Source organism: Oncorhynchus mykiss, chromosome 23 (assembly GCF_013265735.2).
Source record: "Oncorhynchus mykiss isolate Arlee chromosome 23, USDA_OmykA_1.1, whole genome shotgun sequence".
NCBI classification, from domain to species: Eukaryota; Metazoa; Chordata; class Actinopteri; order Salmoniformes; family Salmonidae; genus Oncorhynchus; species Oncorhynchus mykiss.
In genome coordinates, this window is record NC_048587.1 from 26,937,068 (window position 1) to 26,960,973 (window position 23,906).

General features: G+C 40.0%; 1 protein-coding gene across 1 annotated transcript in view; it reads left to right on the forward strand.

The window, feature by feature from the left end:
• The window catches only part of LOC110502511 (glutamate receptor ionotropic, delta-1), a 450,947-nt gene that overhangs the window by 241,509 nt on the left and 185,532 nt on the right, over positions 1 to 23,906 (forward strand). The window contains exon 3 of the mRNA XM_036960054.1: positions 15,142 to 15,426. Within this exon, the coding sequence (XP_036815949.1) occupies positions 15,142 to 15,426 (285 nt within the window). The remainder of the gene's footprint in view (positions 1 to 15,141; positions 15,427 to 23,906) is intronic.

Here is a 23,906-nt window from a genome sequence, read left to right on the forward strand (position 1 = left end):
TTTTTTGAGATGTGGTGCAAGGAACTGCTCCATATCCCCTATAAACTTGAAATGTTGAAATGTTAAGGATACAGCATGTTCTGGCTGTAAATTCGAAAACAAAAATAAACAAAATATTGTGAGTGGTTGACACTTGCTCCAGATGTTCCACAAAGATAATCACAAAATTAAATCAAATTCTAAAATCCAAAAGGAGCGAATGATTTTAGAATGGCGGAGCGCCGTTCCTGAATGCATATAGTGGAAACACTGCAAAATACATTTACATGCCAACCCCTAACTATAGAATTCCCAAGTACTGTACTGGGTATCTGCCATAGTTTTAACATAGTAACTACATAGTGATTACATCAGTAATTCACAATGTGCTCCACTTTACATTAAGGTGCTTGTTCCTGAGCAGAAACATTGTGGTTACAATACTTTTCTTTATAACATTGTAATAAGTTACATTTTTATATCCAGTGAAATATGTAATTGCATTGAAAGTAAATTGTAACTACACTTTTAGGTGCTGTAACAACATTTATTCTTAATTGAAGTGTATTTTCCCAATGATTATAATAAAGAGGTTTACCCTACTGTGTTTAATTTTACTTGAAGCTGCTTGCTCATGAGTACCTACAACCTTAAACATATTATTTTGAACATTTCACTTATATTACACCTTTGAAGCCTGGGAAATAATCCCTTTTCAAAGGCAGGTACATATTATTTACAAAGGTTATAACACTTTAGTTTAAGTTGCTTGCTCCAGGGTAGGTACATTATAGTTACATGCATATCCATTGTAAATACATTGCTCTTACATTTAATTCAGTTCATCCTTTAAGCCAAATAATATGGAAATAAGATAACTGAAGCTGTAGTTAATGATAGGGTGTGCATTGTTACAACAGCTGACAGAGTCCTAGTTTTAGTTTGGTGGTAGTGACTTATGTAGTTACATGTAATAAGGTTACATATTAGGATGCATTGCTAACATGGTGCGACACAGGAGACTGCAAAAGTAATTACAGAACAGGCTAGTTACATTTGGAACAAGACATCTTATAAATATATGTGCATAAATTATGAGTAATTACACGTGGAATAACCTCCGACAAACTGATATGTTCTTGTTCCACTTGTGTAATAACCTATACTGCTAAAACTTTATTACAGTGTAATGACTTATTGTTTACATAGTAAATGACATTTATTTTATAAATATGTGTATTACTATTTAGTTACATATTAATTAATGCACACTTAAGGTAATGTGTTACCAAAAAGTCCACCCACAGGTCAATTAAGCATGTGTACAGGAGTGGTCTAACATCATGATAATGTCTAATGAATTGGGTAATTCATTATGGAATATAAAATATGGATTTATGTATTTTCTACAGTAAATGGGGCACCACCAATCATTTAAGTCAATAGGAAATGTTCTTAGCGAGTAGGGATTAACCGTACGTATTACAATCATTTTATTGACGTGGGATGAAGCATCTCAGAGACAGTGATATTATTTTATAAAACAAAGAATATTTATCATAAAAACAAGGTAATACTACAGTAAAGGATGAATTAATCATTGACAGATTATGGCAAAATGATATGCAGTGATGAAGTCGTTAGCAAGGGGAAGAAAGAGGGGAAAGTAGAGTATGGTTTCTTTTAACTCAATCTCTTGTCAGATTCCCAATTGTCCTTTCAGTGCGAAAATGGGAGAAATGGTGGGATACGGGGAAAATACTTAATATCATTTAACATTTCTACATGACTCAATGATCATAACATTCATCAGTACACTTCTTATCTCCTAGCCTAGAAGTTTATTTTATGATTTCTCCCAAAAAGCAAGGGTTTTGGTGTTCTCTGAATGTTCTCTGGATTCCATATAAATGGTCTGGATTCTGTCCATTTAGAGCAGGGCGAGCCATTTGGTGGGCCCCTGCTGTTGCTGTGCCGTCCTGGATAGAACGTTTGAAGTGTGGAGTGTTATTTTGTAATCCAGATGTGTGTGCGTGCACTGTTGTAGAATTGGAAACTGATCACCACACAGCGCCAATACCCAGCCTGTCATACATGTCACTGCAGCTTATAATGTGCAAGCTGGTTAGGCCCCAGAACTACAACAACAACTGGCTACTTTGTCCTCACCTTGTCCTCACCCTGTATGTCCTGGTCACCTCAAAGACTTTGAATCAACCTTGCACACTTAGTTTCAGTGGGGAAAATACGAAAAATGTTTGAGCTACACAGTACATACTGTTGTACTAAAGGTTGCTTTCCTGTGACTTTGTTACTCTACTAGAGTGCCTTTGTTGAGAAAAGCTTGTTATATTTAGCAGAATTGCCCATTGTTGATATGCTGTAAGTGTGTGAATGAGATTTAAACATGAACACACGTTAAAAAGCTGTTTGGCTTCAGCTATTCAAACACAGCAAAGGCATAGCAGTGACACACATAGTCCTATATATACCAAGAGTCTTGTGAAACCCTTTTAAAGACAGAATAACATAATACAAAATAAACAAGGGCAACAATGTGAACATGATTGAGTGTAATCATGTTGGCTGTATTGGATTCAGAATAAAATTACACCAACCCAGTCTTTATAGGCATGAGTGTTGTACACAAAAAAAATATTTACACGTGATTTAACCTCCATCAAATGGTACTATGGCAGCCCCCCACCCCCCTTTGCCCGCAGAATAACCTCAATTCGTTGGGGCATGGACTCTACAAGGTGTCAAAAGCGTTCCACAGGGATGCTGGCCCATGTTGGCTCTAATGCTTCCCACAGTTGTATCAAGTTGGCTGGATGTCCTTTGGGTGGTGGACCGTTCTTGATACACGCAGGAAACTGTTGAACTTGAACAACCGAGTAGTGTTACAGTTCTTGCACCTACTACCATACCCCGTTCAAAGGCACTGAAATATTTTGTCTTACCCATTCACGCTCTGAATGGCACACATACACAATCCATGTCTCAGGGCTTAAAAATCATTCTTTAACCTGTTTCCTCCCCTTCATCTACACTGATTGAAGTTAATTTAACAAGTGACATCAATAAGGGATCATAGCTTTCTCCTGGATTCACCTGGTCAGTCTATGTCATAAAAAGAGCAGGTGTCCTTAATGTTTTGTATACTCAATGTATACATACATTATTTCAAAGCAGGACTCTGTAAAGTCCATTATCCTTCTGAAGAGTATGAATTAGGCTGTTTGAGAAGGTTTGAATCCTAGGCAACCTGCCTACACATTGTTTGAAGTACAATAGACCAACATACAGTATCTACTGTAGTAGGTCAAAGCTGTGTGATGGAAAACCTTGGTAGAGCATGAGAGAAGAAGACATTGTGGTGCTCGTGAATTTCCTTCAATGTACATGTTTTTACACCAGAATATCACGTCTCAGGCTAAGACCCAGATGCAGACACAGGAGGCGGGTAGTACGAGTCTCAGAGTTTATTATAGTTCAAGGGGAAGGCAACAGTTAAGTTAAGGCAGGAAAAGAGTCGTAATCCAAAGCAGAGTCAGGCAGGTACAGGACAGCAGGCAGGATCAGGACAGGCAGAAAGGTCCAAACTATATAAAAGAAAACTAAAGCAAAAAGTAAGAACACAGGAAACATGGGAATACACTGGTAGGACTTGACGGGACAAGACGAACTGGCAACAGACACAGAATACGCAGGTATAAATGCACAGGAGATAATGGGGGAAGATGGTAGACACCAGACAGGGGGTGGAGACAAGCACACAGACAGATGAAACAGATCAGGGTGTGACACCAGAAGATTATTTTTTTCTGTTAAAGGTGCATAATACAATTTCCACATGCAAACACAGATTTTTTTTGGAACAAACAAAATGACGGTCATTGGCAGTACTATTGTAACCTGTGATGTGGCCTCCCTGTGATGTGGCCTCTGACAAAAATGCTGGACCTTAATGGCACAGGTGGTGTGCTTTCACAGCCAACGTTAGCTCCCATCTGACTGGCCAGACTGGGGTGTAATCATTTCACCAAACAGTTGTAACTAAAATGAGAGCTTCTATTATGTCTATGACATGGTGAAAATACTCAGTACACAACGCTCCTTCCCCCCAGTCACATAGTGGGTTCCCCATAACATTGGGGAGCACGGCTCTGGAGTTGGCACTCTACTTCCACATCAAGGCGTGGTGTCCAGTTCATCCAAGCCAGCGAAGGAGCAGGTGGCAGCAAAGGGGGCTTCTGCTTTGCAGCCCTGCAGCTGATCCACATGGCTGCGGTGCTCTTGACTGCCAGGCGTCCGAGTCCTGTAAGAGACAGTTCCAATGGCTTCTTCCACGACTGCATGGACCCGCTTCGGTCCTCCAGAGTAAAGCCAAAATGCCAAAAATCCAAAATGTCCTCCTCATTTAAAGCCAAAATGTGTTAAATGACTATGGTCCCTTTCTGCATCATCCTCCTGCCTTAGACGCATTTCACTTGCAAAGTCTTGGTGCAGCTGGTCTAAGGTGGTCTATCGCCCGTTCGCTAACAGCCCGGCTGGACTCTTCCCAGTAGAGGCTGTGGGCGCAACATGCTGAGACGGCAGGAACCTTGATATTTGTGTCTGCAAGTCACCCACCGAGATCCTAGACAGAGCCTCCTTGGTTGTCTTAATCATGCTTTCAGCTTGCCCATTGGAGGGCGGATTATATGTGGCTGTGGTGATGTGTCTAAACTCAGCAGAAGTGAAGGCAGCTCCATTGTCTGACATCAGGACGTCACACAACCCATGAGTGGCAAATAGTAGACGGAGGGTGCTTATCACGACAGCAGAGGACAAGCTAACAACCAGGGATTCTTTATCCAGCTGTGCAGTTAGGGTCCTAGATGCACAGCACACGGTGCCTCTCGAGCATCAGATTCCACATGACTCAACAAGGCACAGAGCCCATATGGACCAGTAACAGGGGTTTTCTATCATCATAATGGGCTAATAGCCCATCTAGCTGCTCTGTGCCTCTTTATAGGCTTCCACATGAGGGTCAGTCCAATTCCAAGGAGCTGCCTGGTCAAGTAGGTTCCAACACTGTCAGGCAGGAAGCAGTTGTAAAAGTTGAGAAGCCCCAGAAATGACTCTAGCTCAGACTTGTCCTGGGGAGAAAGTATCTCCTTAATGGCCTTTACCTTATCCTGGGTCAATCGCATTCCATCCGTGTCAATGTGGAACCACAGGAACTCAACACTGGGTGCAGCAAAAATGAACTTCTCCTTCTGCAGTTGTAGATCTGCTTCCACAAAGCGCCTCAGCCTATTCTTATGCTCTTCCGGGGTCCGGCCTGTATTCAATGTGTCATCCAAATACGGCTGGATCCCTGTAATGCCTGCTAGCAAGGTGTCCATGTAGTGCTGAAAAATGGCCACCGCTGTGGACTCTCCAAACTAAAGCCTTGTTGCCCTGAAAAGCAGTGTTGATAGTCAAAAGCTCCCCTACATCTTCATCTAAAGCTAGCTGCCGGTGTGCTTGTCTTATGTCCAGCTTTGTAAAACATCAGGGAACACTGCAGTGTTCACTGTGTCGCGAAGTCCACCAGATATCCTAAGGCTGTCATCCTTCTTGGTCACAGGCACAATGGGCATAGCCCACTCACAGTACTTCACTGGCTTTACAGGATCCCTGCAAAAAAAAAAGAAGCTTCTTCATGCTCCTTGATAATCGAATCCGGGGAGTTTTGAATGTGATAAACCCCTGTCACCTCAATGGCTAAAGGCTCATATCAATCTCAGCCCGATAAACTGGCTCCTGTGCCATGAATGCTGTGGTCTCCTCGATAGCTCATGACCACAAAAATCCTACCCCGCACCTCTAACTGGGTCTTTGACCATTGCCTTAACACCGCATTGTCTTGCAAGCGATCTGGTGACTCACCAGGCCACAATGCATGGTACGTTTCCTCACTAATCAGTGAGCATCCAGAGCCTGAATAAACTTTCATTACATGCTTGTGCCATTTAGCAGCACTGTGGCCATATGGGACTGACCGACTCGATTCAGTCATATGTAGCAAAATGTTGTTTTTTACGTTTGAAAAAAGTAGATAATCAGAGCTAGAAAATGGTATATCAACACTACAGTTGAGGAACAATGTAATTCTGCTTTGAAAATGGATAAATTTGTAACCCCACTTTTGAGAAATTGTTCCTTGAATATTTTGGTACACCTACTACAGAACTCTCCTTTGTCTACACCCATTCAGCATCATTCACACCCTCTTAAACCTTGGCCCCACCCATCTCTTTAAGGATTCACGTGAGGCCATGTGCTAAACAGAGTGAGTATGGTAATGTGCTAAACAACCAGAGATTTTAAGATTAAAGGCTGGTTTATACCAGTTCTATCGACATTTCTGTATACAGTTGTCGCAGTGACATCCTGAACATTCAATTGTCTTCTGACATCAAACTTGTCATTATCGTTATAAGAAGTATAAACCCAAAAACATCTGTCTGCATGACATCAGCAGCCTGGTGGTCCAAAATATCATAACTGGTGTATTTTAACACCCATAAACCCATCCAGTTAAAACCAGGCCACTAAAAGCAACTTTCTGATCAATGATTTGGTTTGTTTCTAGCTTGTTAGCTGACTAACCAGTTCAAATACTGACCATAACATATCGCTGACAAGGTCTTAACTTTAGCTAATTTGTATTCATTATTACAGGAAAATCAACTTACAACAAGATCATTATTTACAAGTTAATGGCGAGCTAATTACAGAAAATAGCTTACGGTTGTGAATGTGACAAATTAAAAGCAGGGCATTCTACTGGAGAATTTTAGAACTTGGACACACTCTCGCTGGCCTAATGTTATATCCTAATTTGACTTTGGTGCAGGTCATGTTGTTCTTCATATTACAATCTCTGGTAAACACTCTATATCAAATAAAATCAATGTTTATTTGTCACTTGCACAGGATACAGAATGTGTAAACTGTGCTGTGAAATGGTTACTTGCATAGTGGAGTCTTTTGTTTAGCCATGTATCAATGAACCAAAATCCCAACAAATACTACCATGCACCATGCATGAATCTGCAGGTAGCTAAAGCTAACCAACTAGGTTCAATGTTAGCTAGCTAGCTAACATTAGGCTATAACTAGCACTACAAATGGCTTTCTTGAGATACAACTAATATTACTATACAGATCACACACGTAACGTTAGCTAGCTAGCTAAAAGTATGCTTTAACTTGCAATGAAAATTTCTGACAATTTCTGACTTTCTGACAAAATTAGAAATGTATTATATCTGAAAATGTAGCTAGACTCTTACCCGTCCGTATACATGGATGAACACTCTCGCTCTCTGTCATGGATGCCATTGTTGCCCTTAGTTTGAAAATGTAATTTGGAGACATGTGTTTTATACAACAGCCTTCTGTGTTCTCTTTTCGACTCTCCGCATTTGGCAATCATCTCTCTGCTTCGACTAGGCATTTCACTGTTTTCAAAACTCGGTCAACTTCTTCAATGACAACAACACTGTTGATCACCTTTTCTTCCCCCATCACTGCCATCAGAAGACTACAATGTCTGGTTCAATAAAAATATGTTTTACCTAATCAGGGATTTCCTCATCTTCTGATTCATTTTCAGAGTCAGAGAGACTCAGCATGGCACAATCGTCCTCCTGAAAGTAGTCCATCACAACTTTTTCCCATTGATCTTCGTCGATAGCGCTATTAACTTCATTGCAGCAATGTTGATAGCATTAGCAACACTTTTTCAGTTCTTAAAAAAAGCAGATTGTCCACACAAACTGAGCAGCTCATGTTATAGATAGAATCACGCTGCATGGCAGACCAATCTTAACTCATCTCTTGGCATGTTCAGCCCATCCATTATCTCAACCAACCATGGCTAGCGGGAAGTTTCCTGTATTTTTCCGTGGCTAAACCAACTAGGCTCGTAATTTAACAATTTTGTTTGTATTTACAGGCATACACGTTTGTTATTAAAGGACATGAACGTTGACATGTTCCAGAAGGCATTTCTGCCAAAAACACATTTTGATAAAAATATATGTACATACGCCTAGCTTCTTGAAACGGGTCACATATTGTCTTAAATGTAATGGTAGAAAGATTAGAATTTAACATTGAGCATCAATCTGAGCCTACTATAGTCACACCTACCTGACTTAACTTCAATAGTAGGGGCTAAAGTAACACAACCCTTCAAAGAATCTTGGAACCCAAACCATCTAATTCTGATGTCTGAGCCCACTTGTTTTCCTTAGAGCAGATTCAAATAGCCACGACATAAAAAAGCATGTGTAACTGAATGTATTCTGTCAGGCAGGGCCATACAGCACAGAATGAGAGTACATTTGACTTGGAAAGTTGTCTTTTAGTCAGCTACCAAAAAGTAAATCTTACATTCATTAAAAATATTCATTGTTGACATTTCCTCCTATTGTTTCTCTGTGTTTACAGGTCTATATTTCCAAGATGCATTAAGATATCCTAACATGCTGACCAGACCGGACACGTCGCGTGCGCGAGTGTCGCAAAATAGATGTAGAAATCCATGTTATTCAATTATTGCACCCACACTGCACCCACACTGCCACACTGAAAATAAAGAAAACCCCTTGATTGAGTAGGTGTCCAAATGTTTGACTGGTACTGTACCTCGGGTAGGGGTATCTCAAAAATGTTTGGGCATTGCCACTAGCCTAATTTCCATAACCAGAAACAATCATATTTCACAGATTAACCATGGTCAAAAGGAGTGAATTCTTTTAGAAGATTTGGATTGAATACCTACTGAAGTATACTGAGGAAAATCAATGGGATTATGAAATATCAATTTATTATTGGCCTAACTGCCAAGAGGTTCCCACACATCTTGGGCTTATGTGGAATCCGTGTGGCTGGTCTTTTAATCTGTCTCATTGGTTATGTCACAACATATACCAATATTATTGTCTCTATCTACATTCAACATGTTTTACAGCTACTGTATTTCAAAAAATATATATCATATTTAACCTTTATTAAACTATTTAACTTTATTTACAGCTACTGTGCAAGTGCAACATACTGAATACATGGTGTCAACATTAATGCAGTCGCTGGTTATTTTTTGCAAAGGTTTCCCCTTTGATTAAACTTTAGTGTGTTTACAGAGAGAGAGAGACACTAAATGAGATCATCTCATTTGCCGTTTGAAATTCTTCCAACAGCCCCAATTTACATACTCTCTCCACAGCATTGGTGGGGTTCATTAGCTACATTCTGCTATGCTCCAATTACAACTGTACACATTGAAGATAATCTCATAATTTGCAACGGATTGCTCGGCAGAAGTTGTATATAATGTCCCCTGTGACTGCAATGATGTATAATAATTTGCCACATCCCAATCTGTGCATACAGAAGTGCTTTGATGTGGCAGTAGCATCTGCAGGGAAACATCTGAATCAAAACAATGTTTGTTTTTAAACAGCCTTCAATCCTTCAGACAGATGTCTTTTTAATGTTTCCAATTAAGAGTTTAAGGAACATAAGATATTTCGCTTGATAAACCCCCCATTTGGGCTCATTTTAATGTCAATAGATTGTGATGCATGACAGCATTGTGGCAATAATTGCGTAAGCATAATGGTATGCACTGTGTTTATTAGCCGCGTTTAAATTCACCCCACACACAAATGGATTATTGCTTTTGATGCAAAATCCAAATCTACCAGAAGTGACCTTTTTCCAGCTTTTCTACCCATACTGAACAGCTCTTGCCATAGTACCTAATGTTATGTTAGAGCCTTATTCTAAAATTGATTAAATAGTTTTCTTTCCTCATCAATCTACACACAATACCCCATAATGACAGAGCAAAAACAGGTTTTTAGAAATGTTTGCTAATTTATAAGAAAGAAAAAAAAAAATGAAATATCACATTACGTAAGAATTCAGACCCTTTACTAAGTACTTTCTTGATGCACATTTGGCAGCGATTACACCATCGAGTCTTCTTGGGTATACAAGCTTGGCACACCTGTATTTGGGGAGTTTATCCAATTCTTCTCTGCAGATCCTCTCAAGCTCTGTCAGGTTGGATGGGGAGCATTGCTGCACTGCTATTTTCAAATCTCTCCAGAGATGTTCAATCGGGTTCAAGTCCGGGCTCTGGCTGGGCCACTCAAGGTCATTCAGAGACCCAAAACCACTCCTGCATTGTCTTGCCTGTGTGCTTCACCATGGGGATGGTGCAAGGTTTCCTCCAGAAGTGACACTTGGCATTCAGACGAAGACTTTAATCTTGGTTTTATCAGACCAGAGAGTCTTGTATCTCAAGGTCTGAGGGTCTTTAGGTGACCAAGGCCCTTGCTCAGTTGGGCCTGGCGGCCAGCTCTAGGAAAAGTCTTGGTCGTTCCAAAGTTCTTCCATTTAAGAATGATGGTGGCCACTGTGTTCCTGGGGACATTTTATGCGGCAGAAGGTTTTTGGAACACATCCCCAAATTCGTGCCTCGACACAATCCTGTCTCGGAGCTCTACGGACAATTCCTTTGACCTCATGGCTTGGTTTCTGCTCCAACATGCCCTGTCAACTGTGGAACCTTATATAGACAGGTGTGTGCCTTTACAAATCATGTCCAATCAATTGAATTTCCCACAGGTGGACTCCAATCAAGTTGTAGAAACATCTCAAGGTTGATCAATGGAAACAGGATACACCTGAGCTTTATTTCGAGTCTCATAGCAAAGGGTCTCAATACAACTGTTTATTTTTTTTTTAATTTGCAAAAATGTCTAAATGTCTTTGCTGTCATTATGGGGTATTGTGTGTAAATTGCTGATGAATATTTGTTATTTTATCCATTTTAGAATAAGGCTGTAATGTAACAAAATATGGAAAAAGTAAATTGGTCTGAACACCTTCCAAAGGCACTGTATATATACCATGTTAACCTATCCAAGTCTGAGTACATTTATTTTAGTAAGCAAACCTTCCTGCGGATGAGGCCTGCAGTTCAACGAACATGATGTGTCAGATACACAGCAGCATATGAATGATAGCCCCTTTCTACTCTAGTGAGAACATTTAGTAGTCATTATTCCATCATTATCATCTTTGCCAGTGCCTCTGCAGACCTCTGCCCGTCAGAGAGGCTTGTCTGTAATGGAATTGAAATATTAATATAGTCTATTTTCCAGGGAAAAATGTGCAAATCATGTCCTCTTTATACTGGGATAGGAGGGGTTTAGTGTAGACATAATGGCTGTGCTCCTATTTGGTTCCATTTCCTGACACACCATTAGCTTGTAGAATGAGGGAGAGAAGGGGAAAATGATGCCATTATGAAAATGACACATTAGTAGAGCGTAGGATGGTCAAATAAAATCAAATTTTATTTGTCACATGCACCGAATACAACAGGTGTAGACTTGACCGTGAAATTATTACTTGCGAACTCTTTCTCAACAAAACAGTTAAAAGGTAAGAAAATATTCTCAAAAAAATTAAGAATTGAGTAGTAACTCAATAAAATAACAATAACAAGGCTATATACAAGGAGTACCAGTATCGAGGAGTCAATGGCGGCCAGTTTTAATGAGCATGGCGTTATTTCTATTACAGCATATTGGATGACTGTCATTCATCTTCCATTCAGCCAGCTCAATGTAACATCGATAGGTTAATGCTACAACATGATACCAAAATGTTCCCTATACCCATCATGAGTTTACTACAACCTAGCCTATGAATGAAAATGTACAACGTAGGTGCACAGGTCAAGAGAAAATGTGAGTAATTAAGGTGACAGACAGTGACCCATTCAATACCGCCTTGCATCCTCTATCCTGCATCTAGCTCATATAGGGTGATATAAGTCCAACAGCAAAAGAGAAATTCAGGTTTGTTTATCCCTGTTTCATTCCGTTTGCTTCCATTTAAGAAATATTTTTCAACAGAATCGGCAGAATGAAAACACACCTGATCACACGCACACACAGTTCACTTTCATAGCAGCCACATACAAACAGTAATATAATTTTGTTTGTTGTATAATTCCTTCTCGCATCTACACGTTCTCCTCCTCTCACCTTTTCCCTTTGCTTGTGGACTTCAGTGCACAACACATCAGCTGTCTGTGACCATCATATCATAACTGCTAACTGCTACACACAGTGTACATCGTTGTCACCATATTAGCTAACGTCATAGTCAGCTAACGTCATAGTCAGCTAACGTCATAGTAAACCCGCTACTATCATGCCGTACAATGTACAGTCAGCAAGCAGTTTAGCAGTTACACTGGTGGCTCCCGGTGATAATAAATTAATAAAACCAAACGCTTGCCTTGACTTGGAAGAATTCCAGTGTTGGATAGCCATAGCCAGCTAGCTAACATAGCATCTCTCCTGAAATGGGTGTTTGAGTAGGCTAAACTAGCTAGCTGCGTTCTCTAGCTAATTGAAAGTGAAAGTGGAAAAAAATACAAAGAAATATAGCTAGGATTCTCAATTGCTTCTCCTTCATTTTTAAAGAAATTCATTTGTTCAAAACTGTTTAAATATTGTCTTTCGCACTCTGAGTCAACTACTCACCACATGTTATGCACTGCTGTCTTAGCTAGCTGTAGCTCATTATTTAATTATCTTTTGATTTGGTGGACAACATGTCAGTTCATGCTTCAAGAGCTCTGATAGGTTGGAGGATGTCTTCCGGAAGTTGTCATAATTACTGTGTATGTCTATGGAAGGGGGTGAGAACCATGAGCCTTTTTGGTTTTTGTATTGAAATCAATGTACCCAGAGGAGGACAAATGCAAGCTGTCCTATGGCTTCACCGTGATGCTACCCTACAGAGTGCTCCTGAGGCTACTGTAGAACTTCATGACAAAACCGCGTGTTTTAATCAATTATTTGGTGAGGTGAACATATTTAGTATAGTTTTATCTAAAAATTACAACTTTTTTAATGAAATTCACTGAGGAGCATGGTCCTCCCCAGTCTCCTCTGAAGGGTACGAGGTGTGATATCGAAAGGCGTTGGTTTTACCAATTAAACTCCCAGCTGCATTTCTTCCTACACAATGTTACTTGATTAGGTCGACACAGATATTCTAAGGTCTCAATTAAACGCAATTTATGTAGAAAAACATTCACTTTAAATAGGATATTTTTGCTCTTCTGAACTTTGGGTAATTTCAACCACTGAGTTCCTCTACTGAACTGTCGAACTGAATTTGTGAGTGCCAAGCCAGTTGGGAATGTTTTTGGGCTGTTGAGGATTCAGGTCACGGGGGATTCATTAGCATGTGAAGGTGCTTCGGGGAAAATAGGTCCCTCAATCACCTAAATGCCCTCATTGTCTCTCTGTCTCCCCCCTCTCTCTCTCTCACCCCCTGATATGCTACTCCTATTTTCCCTCACTCATCCACATATTTTTTGTTTTATTCCCCCCCTCCCCCTCTTTCTCTCTCTCTCTCACTCTGTCTCTCATCCTCATCCTGCCCCGAACCCTCCTCCACCCCCGTATGGGGCCAGAGAGCAGCACCTTTACGCATGGAACGATCAGGTGCATTGATAATACACTGAGCGCACAAAACATTAGGAACACCTGCTTTTTCCATGACATAGACTGACCAGGGGAATCTAGATGAAAGCTATGATCCCTTATTGATGTCACCTGTTAAATCCACTTCTGTGTAGATGAGACAATAAAGACATTTGAGATTGTATATGTGTGCCATTCAGAGATTGAATGGGCAAAACAAAATATTTAAGTGCCTTTGAACAGGGTATAGTAGTAGATGCCAGGCTCACCAGTTTAATTGTGTGAACAACTGCAACGCTGCTGGGTTTTTCACGCTCAACAGTTTCCTGTGTGTATCAAGAATGGTCCACCACCCAAAGGACATCCAAGCCAACTTGACATAACTGTGGGAAGCATTAGAGTCAACATGAGCCAGCATCCCTGTGGAACGCTATTGACACCTTATAGAGTCCATGCCCCCACACATTGAGGCTGTTCTGAGGGCAAAAGTGGGTGCAACTCAATATTAGGAAGGTGTTCCTGATGTTTTGTACACTCAGTGTACTTATTTATGCAAGACAAGTATTCATTGACCCAAGGCATGGTTGATTGAAAGTTTCCTGCCTAATTAAGACTGAATCAGAGTCCCTTGTTAATTCGACTTCGGACTTCTGTTTGGTTATACTGTAGGTGGTTGATATGTGTTGATGCTTTTAGTGTGTGGGTGGGAGTCGGTAGAAGTTTAGAAGATTTACAGCTTGTACACTCACATTAAACTTGTTTAACTTATGACCATGAACATTTTATTTGTATTGTATCTTTGAATAAAGACATTGACTTGTGTACTTGGCAGTCAGCAGTTTTTAAGCACTGGTAAATGTTTATTTACCATTTTGAATGACTCCAAGCACACTTCCAACTAGCATAGTACTTTATAACACTTCATAAGCAGAACTCACCTACAGAGATGCGCAACATTCATACAATATTTACTATTACTTATAATGAACAGCATTTCAGAGTAAATTTGGAGCCATAGATGTTATACAGTACTGTAAAATATAAATAATAATTTGTCCCAACCACAAGCGTCTTGTTTTCTCCCAAGCACACACAATCATAAACAAACAGCAGGAGGAAATGGTGGTTGGACCAACTATTACAAACATGGATTTGTGTGTTACTCTGAGTGACAGATTACAGTGAATATATGTTTCTGTTGTGATGGGGAGGGATAAGGGGGTGCATGCAAAAGAGAAAGGGATTTATTGCATAACTTGTTGTACTGTACTGTACTTGTGCCTTTTTTGTGACATTTTACTTTTCTACAGGCCCCACCAACTCTTTCACCCATCCTCTTTCTTTTGTTGTCCCAATGCCCATGGCAGTATGTGCCCTCAGTTCCTTCCCTGCCCATACCCTGGTCTCCTGCTCTATTTTTCTCTGGAATTTTGTTATCTCCATATTTTTTTATCTCCATCTTTATCTTAGTCATCTCTACAAACAGAAAACACTACTTTCATTTGACCACTACTGATCCCTTGTGTTCTCTGCTGCCTTATTGGAATGTCTGAAGTGTGTCTTATCATGTCCCTCTCTTATCCTTGTCCCTCTTCAGCCTGTGAGCTGATGAACCAGGGCATCCTGGCTCTGGTGACGTCTACAGGCTGTGCAGCCGCCAACGCCCTCCAGTCCTTGACCGACGCCATGCACATACCACACCTGTTTATCCAAAGGAACGGCGAGGGCACGCCACGCACCTCCTGCCACCTCAACCCCAGCCCTGATGGGGAGAGCTACACCCTGGCCGCTCGTCCGCCTGCTCGCCTCAACGACGTCATGCTGACCCTGGTCACTGAGCTGCGCTGGCAGAAGTTCATCATCTTCTATGATTCTGACTATGGTGAGTGGGGGAGCGGGGGTGGGGTAGAGGGTGTGTCTGGGTTGATGTGTGGGTGTGTGGAAAACATAGTCTGGAGTGTTGTATTTTACAGTTTTTGTAGAATGTTTTTATTGTGTGCAACCTATAAAATACCTCTTATCCAATGAGGAAGGCCATTACAAGGTTGATGATGATGATGATGATGACCATAGTTGTGATAGCCAACCTGTCGTAATCTATAGGAGAAACGTTTTTTTCCTGAAACTATATTGTTCTGTTGACAATGCTGATCAATGTTTAAAGGGATAGTGTGACATTTTGGCAAATAGCCCTTTTATTTGTACTTACGCAGAGTGAGATGAACTCACGGATACCATTTGTATGCTTGCTCTTCCTATAGACTTCCATTCATTGTGATAACGTTATTAGCAATAGCTCCAGAAACTACATTCAACTTCCTTCGTAAAAATGGTCTCCATGAGTTCATCTGACTCTGGGTAAATACAAAAATGTCGCCAAATGCTGCACTATCCCATCAACTGGGTGTTTGTGGAACACACATCCAATTATTGTTTTGTCTACCTTAGATTCCCATTGCACTCTTTACAATGAACGGTACATCTGAACTGCCAGGATGAAAATATTTTGGATCTTTGCTCCAATGCCTTTAATTACAGTTCTCATCATAAAGTCATTTTTGGGTGCTTCTGAAGCATAGATTAAATATGACTCCCTGTCAACGTTTGTAAATCATTCAAATGAAATCACTTCATAAGACATCATCGCTTCATGTTCTCATGGTGTATGAGCATTATATCAATAGTAAAATAACTTCACATCACAGTTCACATAAATAGTCAATCTGGGGATCTCCATAATGAGGTCAGAGTGTTTAGTGATTCAAAACGATTAGAACATGTTGTCAAAGCCATACACTGACTCACAGAGGGGATTCTTGTGTAATTGCCTAAAAAGTTGTGTTAAATCTTTGGTCATGTTCATGTTAAAGGCATAATGTGTCATTTATTTATTACTTTTTTAAACAAAATTCAACCAACAGTACAAAGGGGGAGGTTTTTTGTTTGTTGCCAGTGCTCTGCACGCTGATTAGGTTAGGGTGGGACTTATGTTTTTCATGTGTGCATTTGTTGGTTGAAACCTTGATTGCTTGTGCGTTTCATCCCATGGCCACAAGGAAAACAGTAATAATAGATTGCACTCTTGACACGGTTCTTGGAGAAGCTAGTCTTAATTGTCTGGATTATTTAATTCATCTCACCTATAACTCCCTTTAGGCCAGACCTTTTCTTATCCACTTTTAGAACACAGTAAACTCTGGAATCAGCAATGAATTGCTGAGACCAGTAACTGTTGTGCAGAAGTTGTACACCCATTCATAGCTGTTTGAAAGTAAATTGAGACCTGTGGTAGGGATACTTTATCATGGACTCATGCTTCACACACTTTCAGTAGACACACAAATAAATACTAGTGTTTATTGATTTTCCTGTTATAACATCAGCAACTCAAGAGTTTGTCATGGCATTTTGGTTGAATACATTTGGTGTAAGCATTTCACTGTTAGTCTACATCTGTTGTTTACGGAGCCTGTGACTAATACAATTGGATTCGGTTTTAATGAGATGCTACTTATCAGGGATAGGAATAGACAAGAAGTATGACTAAACAATGTGTTCATTCTGAATATAACCAGGCCCCATTAGTGTTAAATAATGAATAAAGAGACCAGTTTTGACGAGGCAGTAACACTGACATCCACATCCTGGTGTTACACGCTTTAACTCAGCACTTCAATTACATTTCCAAACAGTCAAAATACCCTCAGTGCAGACGAGTGATTAAAGAACATATCATTCACATGTTCTCTGAGTGTGATCGCATCAAAACCCCCGTCTTCTCCACTTCCTCTGGTCTATCTGTAGTCTGAGGAGTAATTTGACGCTCTAGGATGTATTTCACAAAGCATTTGGCGCTCTAGAATGTATTTCACAAAGCATTTGGCACTCTAGGATGTATTTCACAAAGCATTTTGTCGCTCTAGGATGTATTTCATAAAGCATTTTGTCGCTCTAGGATGTATTTCATAAAACATGTGGCGCTCTAGGATGTATTTCACAAAGCATTTGACACTAGGATATATTTCACAAAGCATTTGGCGCTCTAGGATGTTTTTCACAAAGCATTTTGTCGCTCTAGGATGTATTTCATAAAGCATTTGGCACTCTAGGATGTATTTCACAAAGCATTTGACACTCTGCAGCAAAGCAGCACATTAACACCTGGTGCGTCAGGTAGTCAATAATTAGAGTAACTTCTTCTGTTAGCTGCTTCTTCGTCTGTCCCCCCACTCTGAATGGGAGTAGACATAGCAACTGCTCCGTTTTGCTGCAGCTCAGCACGCAAGACATAGTTGCCTGCTCACACAGCTGATAAAAAACACATTACAAGATTTTGGCAATGAAGGCATTCCTTCTACCCAGAATTGGATGAACTCAATACTTCTCTTGAAGGCAGTATCATTCACTGACGTATGTTGGTATCTGATGTAAAGTAGCGACTGCTCAGTGGCCATGGCTACAACTGGAGGAGTGAGAGTGAGCCGAAGGAAGGGGGGAAATTGCCATTTATTTCTTTATTGATTTTTATTAACCGTTTTCACTCGTACCTGTACACAGGTTGAACATGGCAGATTTGGACACTGATAACTGCCTAAATTGGAATACAGTGGCTGTACAGTAACAGCTATACATGATTTCAGAGCTCAGGGCCTGTTCATCACAGCTCTGTATTGGGTTTTGCCTGTGAGCCATTCTGAACTTGAGCACTGCACGAGACAAGAGGTTGCCCCATCCCTCCCGCTAATTGAGCAACTTTTGGACATTTGTTGTTGTCGGAGTGAGGGAAATGCTGTAAATGAAGAGGATTCGATGTATTTGAAAATGAGACGTTGAAGATTATAATAAATACCACTTTGATGTCATACAAGCAAGCGTCCAAGTGTCCAAATGTAAACTTCACATTTCTATATAATAAAACTCATGTCATATAAAGTGTCAACGTTTATGATCACTATGTTTGATGTACAGTTACAATATGACATGGTGTTATATCCTGGCATGTCCTGAACAGAATGAGCCTGTTTGTTGTATCGTGAAGAAAATGTTCCGCAGACCATGCATCAGAAATCACAGATGACTCCATTCTATGCGAACCAAAATGACGATCTGCTTCTCTGAATTGCCTTGTGAAAGCCTAACACTGTAAGATCTTATTTGATAATTTAGCTAGTCATGTTGGCAATGGAACAAGCTTTCAAATGATGCCCACCTGACCCAGATTGTGATTTATAATGAACATGTTATGGATTGCGTAAACAACAACAGTAAGTGTGTGATGGCAGGGATGCAGGGCCCTGTTCCAAACTAAACAACAACCAATGTGCTTGCTCTAGTTCCTCAACGGCACAGCTAGGAGAGCTCAAATCAAAGCAGTAACATTACTTTTGTATCCGGAGTATTTTCAAATGTTGTTATTTAACAAATGCTGCAAAAAGTACAGTAAATGTAAAATGCACATTAAATCAACAGTGTAATGTTGGTATTCAGTCTTGTCAGGTGAACTGTTGTGTCCTCACCTCAGTCTAGTAATTTCACCATCATCTCCAGACTGTTCCCTTTTCATTTGTACCATGGTTATGCATATGCGTTCCAGATTTTTTCTGAACTAAACATTTATCCCTATCCATATAGGCCAATTCCCATGTGTGTAAGGGGTTAAGGAAACGACTGTATATAAACCCTAAACACACAGTTAGTTTTTTGTCATGAAATGCCTCACACATTGCATATTTCTACCACTCATTCCTGTAGACTGTCGATCCTGTCCCGAACTTGACTCCAGAACTTCACTCCCATTCCTGCCCAAATCCCACAGACCTGCAAGACCCAGCGGGACTCCTGTTCCCGTGTCAACCTCTACTGCAGATAACAAGCTCTTGACCCATCGGGTTATCATCCTGTCATGACAAAGCACTAAATTACATTTGAATGTGGCTGTACAAGGAAGTGACAAGCATTTTGTTTATTTGAATTGCTCCCGGGATGGAGTCAGTTGTACATTCGTATGTGTAAATATATCACTTGAGGCTGCTGAGGCTGTATTTCTCCTTGCTGAGTCATCAGTCGACTGGCACTTTCTGCACTTCCACTGTGCAGACAGATGTTAGGCAACATACAGTATTAGTTATACCCTCCTTGTTCCAGGCACCATGGTGCTGTAGCATTGAAGACCATGCCTAACAGTATTACCTAATGACATACAGTATCTAGTTATCTGTATGAATGTCAACTCTTGTAATGACTTGACACAACAGTGGGCCTTACAGTAAAGGAAGTTGTGTTTGTGCAGAACTCATAAGGATTTGTCTGTATATGCATCATCAATGCACACTTCTCTTCTGTATTTCCCATGAGGTATCTCTGGTGCTTTGTCAAAAAGATCAAGCTCAGGACTGAAGAGGTTCAGTTTATTAGAAAACCCATTAGCTACTGCACATGCAGCAGCTACTCTTCCACATAAAACGTACAGATACTTGACAAAGTACAGTACCATTATAGAGAAAAACAACAAGATATTTAATTAAATAAAAAATGAAATAAGAGTTATATATTGGAAAGACACCGAGATAACAAAAATACTATATATATATATATATATATATATATATATATATATATATATATATATATATTTAATTTAGATCTTTAGAAAGAGGAAAGGCGCCGTGATACAATACATTTTTTATCAGTTACAAAAAGAAGTAAAACATGTTTTTGCCTGAGTAACCTCTGGTGGCAGAGCATTCCACGTTGACATAGCTCTATACATAACTGAGCGACGCATTAAATCTGTTTTTGGTTTGGGTACCGTGAAGAAACCCATAGTGGCGTGTCTGGTGGGGTATGTACTGTATGTCTTTTTGAAGTGTATGCAAATAGATTTTACAAGTGGCTAGGCATTTCCAACACACAAATGTTTCTTAAAAAGAGTAGAAGAGAAGTAGCCAATTTCTCCTCAACCATCAACCATGAAAGACTATCATGCATGTTGTTGATGTTAGTTATGTGTCTCCAGTTAAGGGTAAGATGTGCTGCTTTCTTTTGAGCCAGTTGCAGTTTTCTAGGTCTTTCTTTGTTGCACCAGAACATATTACCAGACAGTAATCAAGATGGGACAAGATCAGAGCCTGATTAACTAGTACAGTTGATCTTTGTGTCAAAATATTTTTTAGAACAGACATACCTCTCCTCATCTTCACCACAACTTTGTCAATTCGACTTGACCATGATAACTGACCATCTGATGTTACACACCCTTTATGTAAGCTCACTGTCTGTAGCTGCTGATGTGTAGAGAGTGCAATCATCAGCATACATAGTCATTTTAGCTTCTTGTAATGAGAGTGGCAAATCATTTGTTAAATGAAGAGTAACGGCCCAAGGCAACTACCCTGAGGGATACTGCACTGTACATATATGATGTTGGAGAAGCTTCCATTGAAGAATGCGCTCTGACTTCTATTTGATAAGTTGCTCTCTAACCATGGGATGGCAGGTGAGGTAAGGCCATGACCAGTGAGTTTTTTTCAGTAACAAATAACATATGATCAATAACATCAAAGGCTGCACTGAAATCTAACAATACAGCTCCAACTATCATCTTAATATCCATTTATCTGAGTCAGAGCAGTACAAGTTAAGTGCCCTTCCCTATGTGCATGCTGAACATCAGTCGTCGTTCTTTGAAAAGTAGCATTGCATGTGTTCAAACACAATCCTCTCCATCAGTTTACTAAGAACAGCCAGCAAATTGATTGGGCAGCTGTTAGAGCCCAGCAAATGGTGCTTTACTATTTTTAGGTAGTGGAATTACTTTAGCTACCTTCCACGCCTGTGGACACACACACTCCTTTAGGCTTTGGTTCTCAATAGTTTCTCATCTGGCGGTTTATCATTTTTGATAGATAACAATCGTTTTTCCATCTCTTCCACGCAAACTTGACCAAATTCAAAATAGCAATCCTTCTCTTTCATTATTAGATCTTCGAAACACAAATATTATGGTTCACTGTTTTGTTGTCATTTCACTTCTCAGTGAAGTTTAGTCACACCATTTCTCAATTTCTAAAAGTATGTCAACCAATCAGCTGAGCAGCCTGACTTGTTTGCCACCTTTTTTTGCATCATTTGCTGCTCTAGCAGTTTTCACAGTTTCTTGACAAGTGCATGTTTGTCAACAATTGGCAAGAATAATTTTACAAATACTCCCAAATCGTCTGGATTATCCTACTTATACACATCAGACCATCATAATTGTTTTAACATATTCTACAAAAAAAACCATTTAGTATGATATCTTCTAAATAGTTTTAGAACCTGACTTTGGTACTTTGGCATTCCTTGTTATTGCCACAATGTTATGGTCACTACAGCCAATGGGAACTGATACTGCTTTAGAGCAAAGCTCTGCAGTATTAATTCATATTTTATCAATACAAGTGGATGCCTCAGATCCAACACTATTGGTATATGCTCTCGGTGGTGTTGGTTGAGTGATAACCTGGGTCATGTTACAGTCATTAGTCACAGTAAGAAGCTTCCTCTTGAAAGGACAACTAGATTATAACCAATCAATGTTCAGGTCACCAAGAAAAGAAAAAGAATACATTTGATCAGAGACATTATCTAACACCAAACACACATTCCCCAGATACTGACAGTTTGCATGAACTTGTGTCATTACATACGGTATGGGTAGGCTAATCCTTTAGATAAGATTCATGAAGACAGCTGTGGTATATCAAATCAAAACAAATAAAATGTTATTTGTCACATGCGCCGAATACAACAGGTGTAGTAGACCTTACCGTGAAATGCTAACTTACATGCCCTTAACCAACACTGCAGTTCAAGAAATAGAGTACATTTTTTATAAAAAGCGACACAATAAAATAACAACAATAACGAGGCTATTTACAGGGGGTACCGGTACCTAGTCAATGTGCAGGGGTACAGGTTAGTCGAGGTAATTTGTACATGTAGGTAGGGGTAATGTGACTATGCATAGATAATAAACAGTGAGTAGCAGCGATGTAAATAGTCCGGGTGGCCATTTGATTAATTGTTCAGAAGTCTTATGGCTTGGGGGTAGAAGCTGTTAAGGAGCCTTTTGGACCTAGACTTGGTGCTCCGGTATTGCTTGCCGTGATGTAGCAGAGAGAACAGTCTATGACTTGGCTGACTGGAGTCTTTGACTATTTTTTGGGCCTTCTTCTGACTCCGCCTAGTATATAGGTCCTGGATGGCAGGAAGTTTGGTCCCAGTGATGTACTGGGCCGTATGCACTACCCTCTGTAGCGCCTTATGGTTAGATACCAAGCAGTATCCATACCAGGCGGTGATGGAATGGTCAGGATGCTCTCGATGGTGCAGCTGTATAACTTTTTGAAGATCTGGGGACCCATGTTAAATCTTTTCAGTCTGCTGTGGGGGAAAAGGTGTTGTCATATGTATTGAGTAAAAAGTAATCTTGTGAAAAGTTTAGTATTTGGTCCGATATTCCTAGCACACAATGACTTCATCACACTTGTTACTCTAAAAACTTGTTGGATGCATTTGCAGTTTGTTTTGGTTGTGTTTCGGATTATGTTGTGCCAATAGAAATGAATGATAAATCACGTATTGTGTCATTTTGTGGTAACTTTTATTGTAATTAACTATAGAATATGCTTTTGAACACATCTACGCCAATGTGGATGCTAAAAGGATTACGAATAATCATGAATAATAAATAGTATCATAAATAACGATGACTGAGAAAGTTACAGATGCACAAAGATCATTCTCCCAAAACTTGCTAACCTCTCACCATTACCAATAATAGGAGAGGTTGGTATTTTTTGGGGGGGTTTGATATTTATGCCCCTGTAACTTAACAGTCATCATTATTCACATTTCATTCATGATTATCTGTAATCACGGTAACAATATATCAACCAAATGTTTGATATCAAACTTTGGTCTATAGCCCATACCTCCATAGCATTTTGTACAGCTCTCATGCATGTACTCTGTTGGAATGGAGGAATTCATGGAGCATCGATAGCCTAAAGCCCCACTTCACGAGCTATCTCAGCTTTGAATCTGTTGTACACGTCTGCAGAGGACTGGACTGTAATGGACTGTAATGGGAGTTTGTCCATAGATGCTATACTGTAGTTAGTGTATGTCGTATTTGGACTAGAGTTGCTACATTAATGTCACGCTGACTGTTTGGCTGTTTGCTTTTATCGCTGTTCAAGCAGCTGGTTTTGTGTCCTCTGGGCTAAACTCAGACAGCATTAAAGTATGTTTGTTTATTCACATGAACACATCAATGGCATCCCTTTTAAATGTCTCCTCTCTGTTTCCCTTATCTTGTTC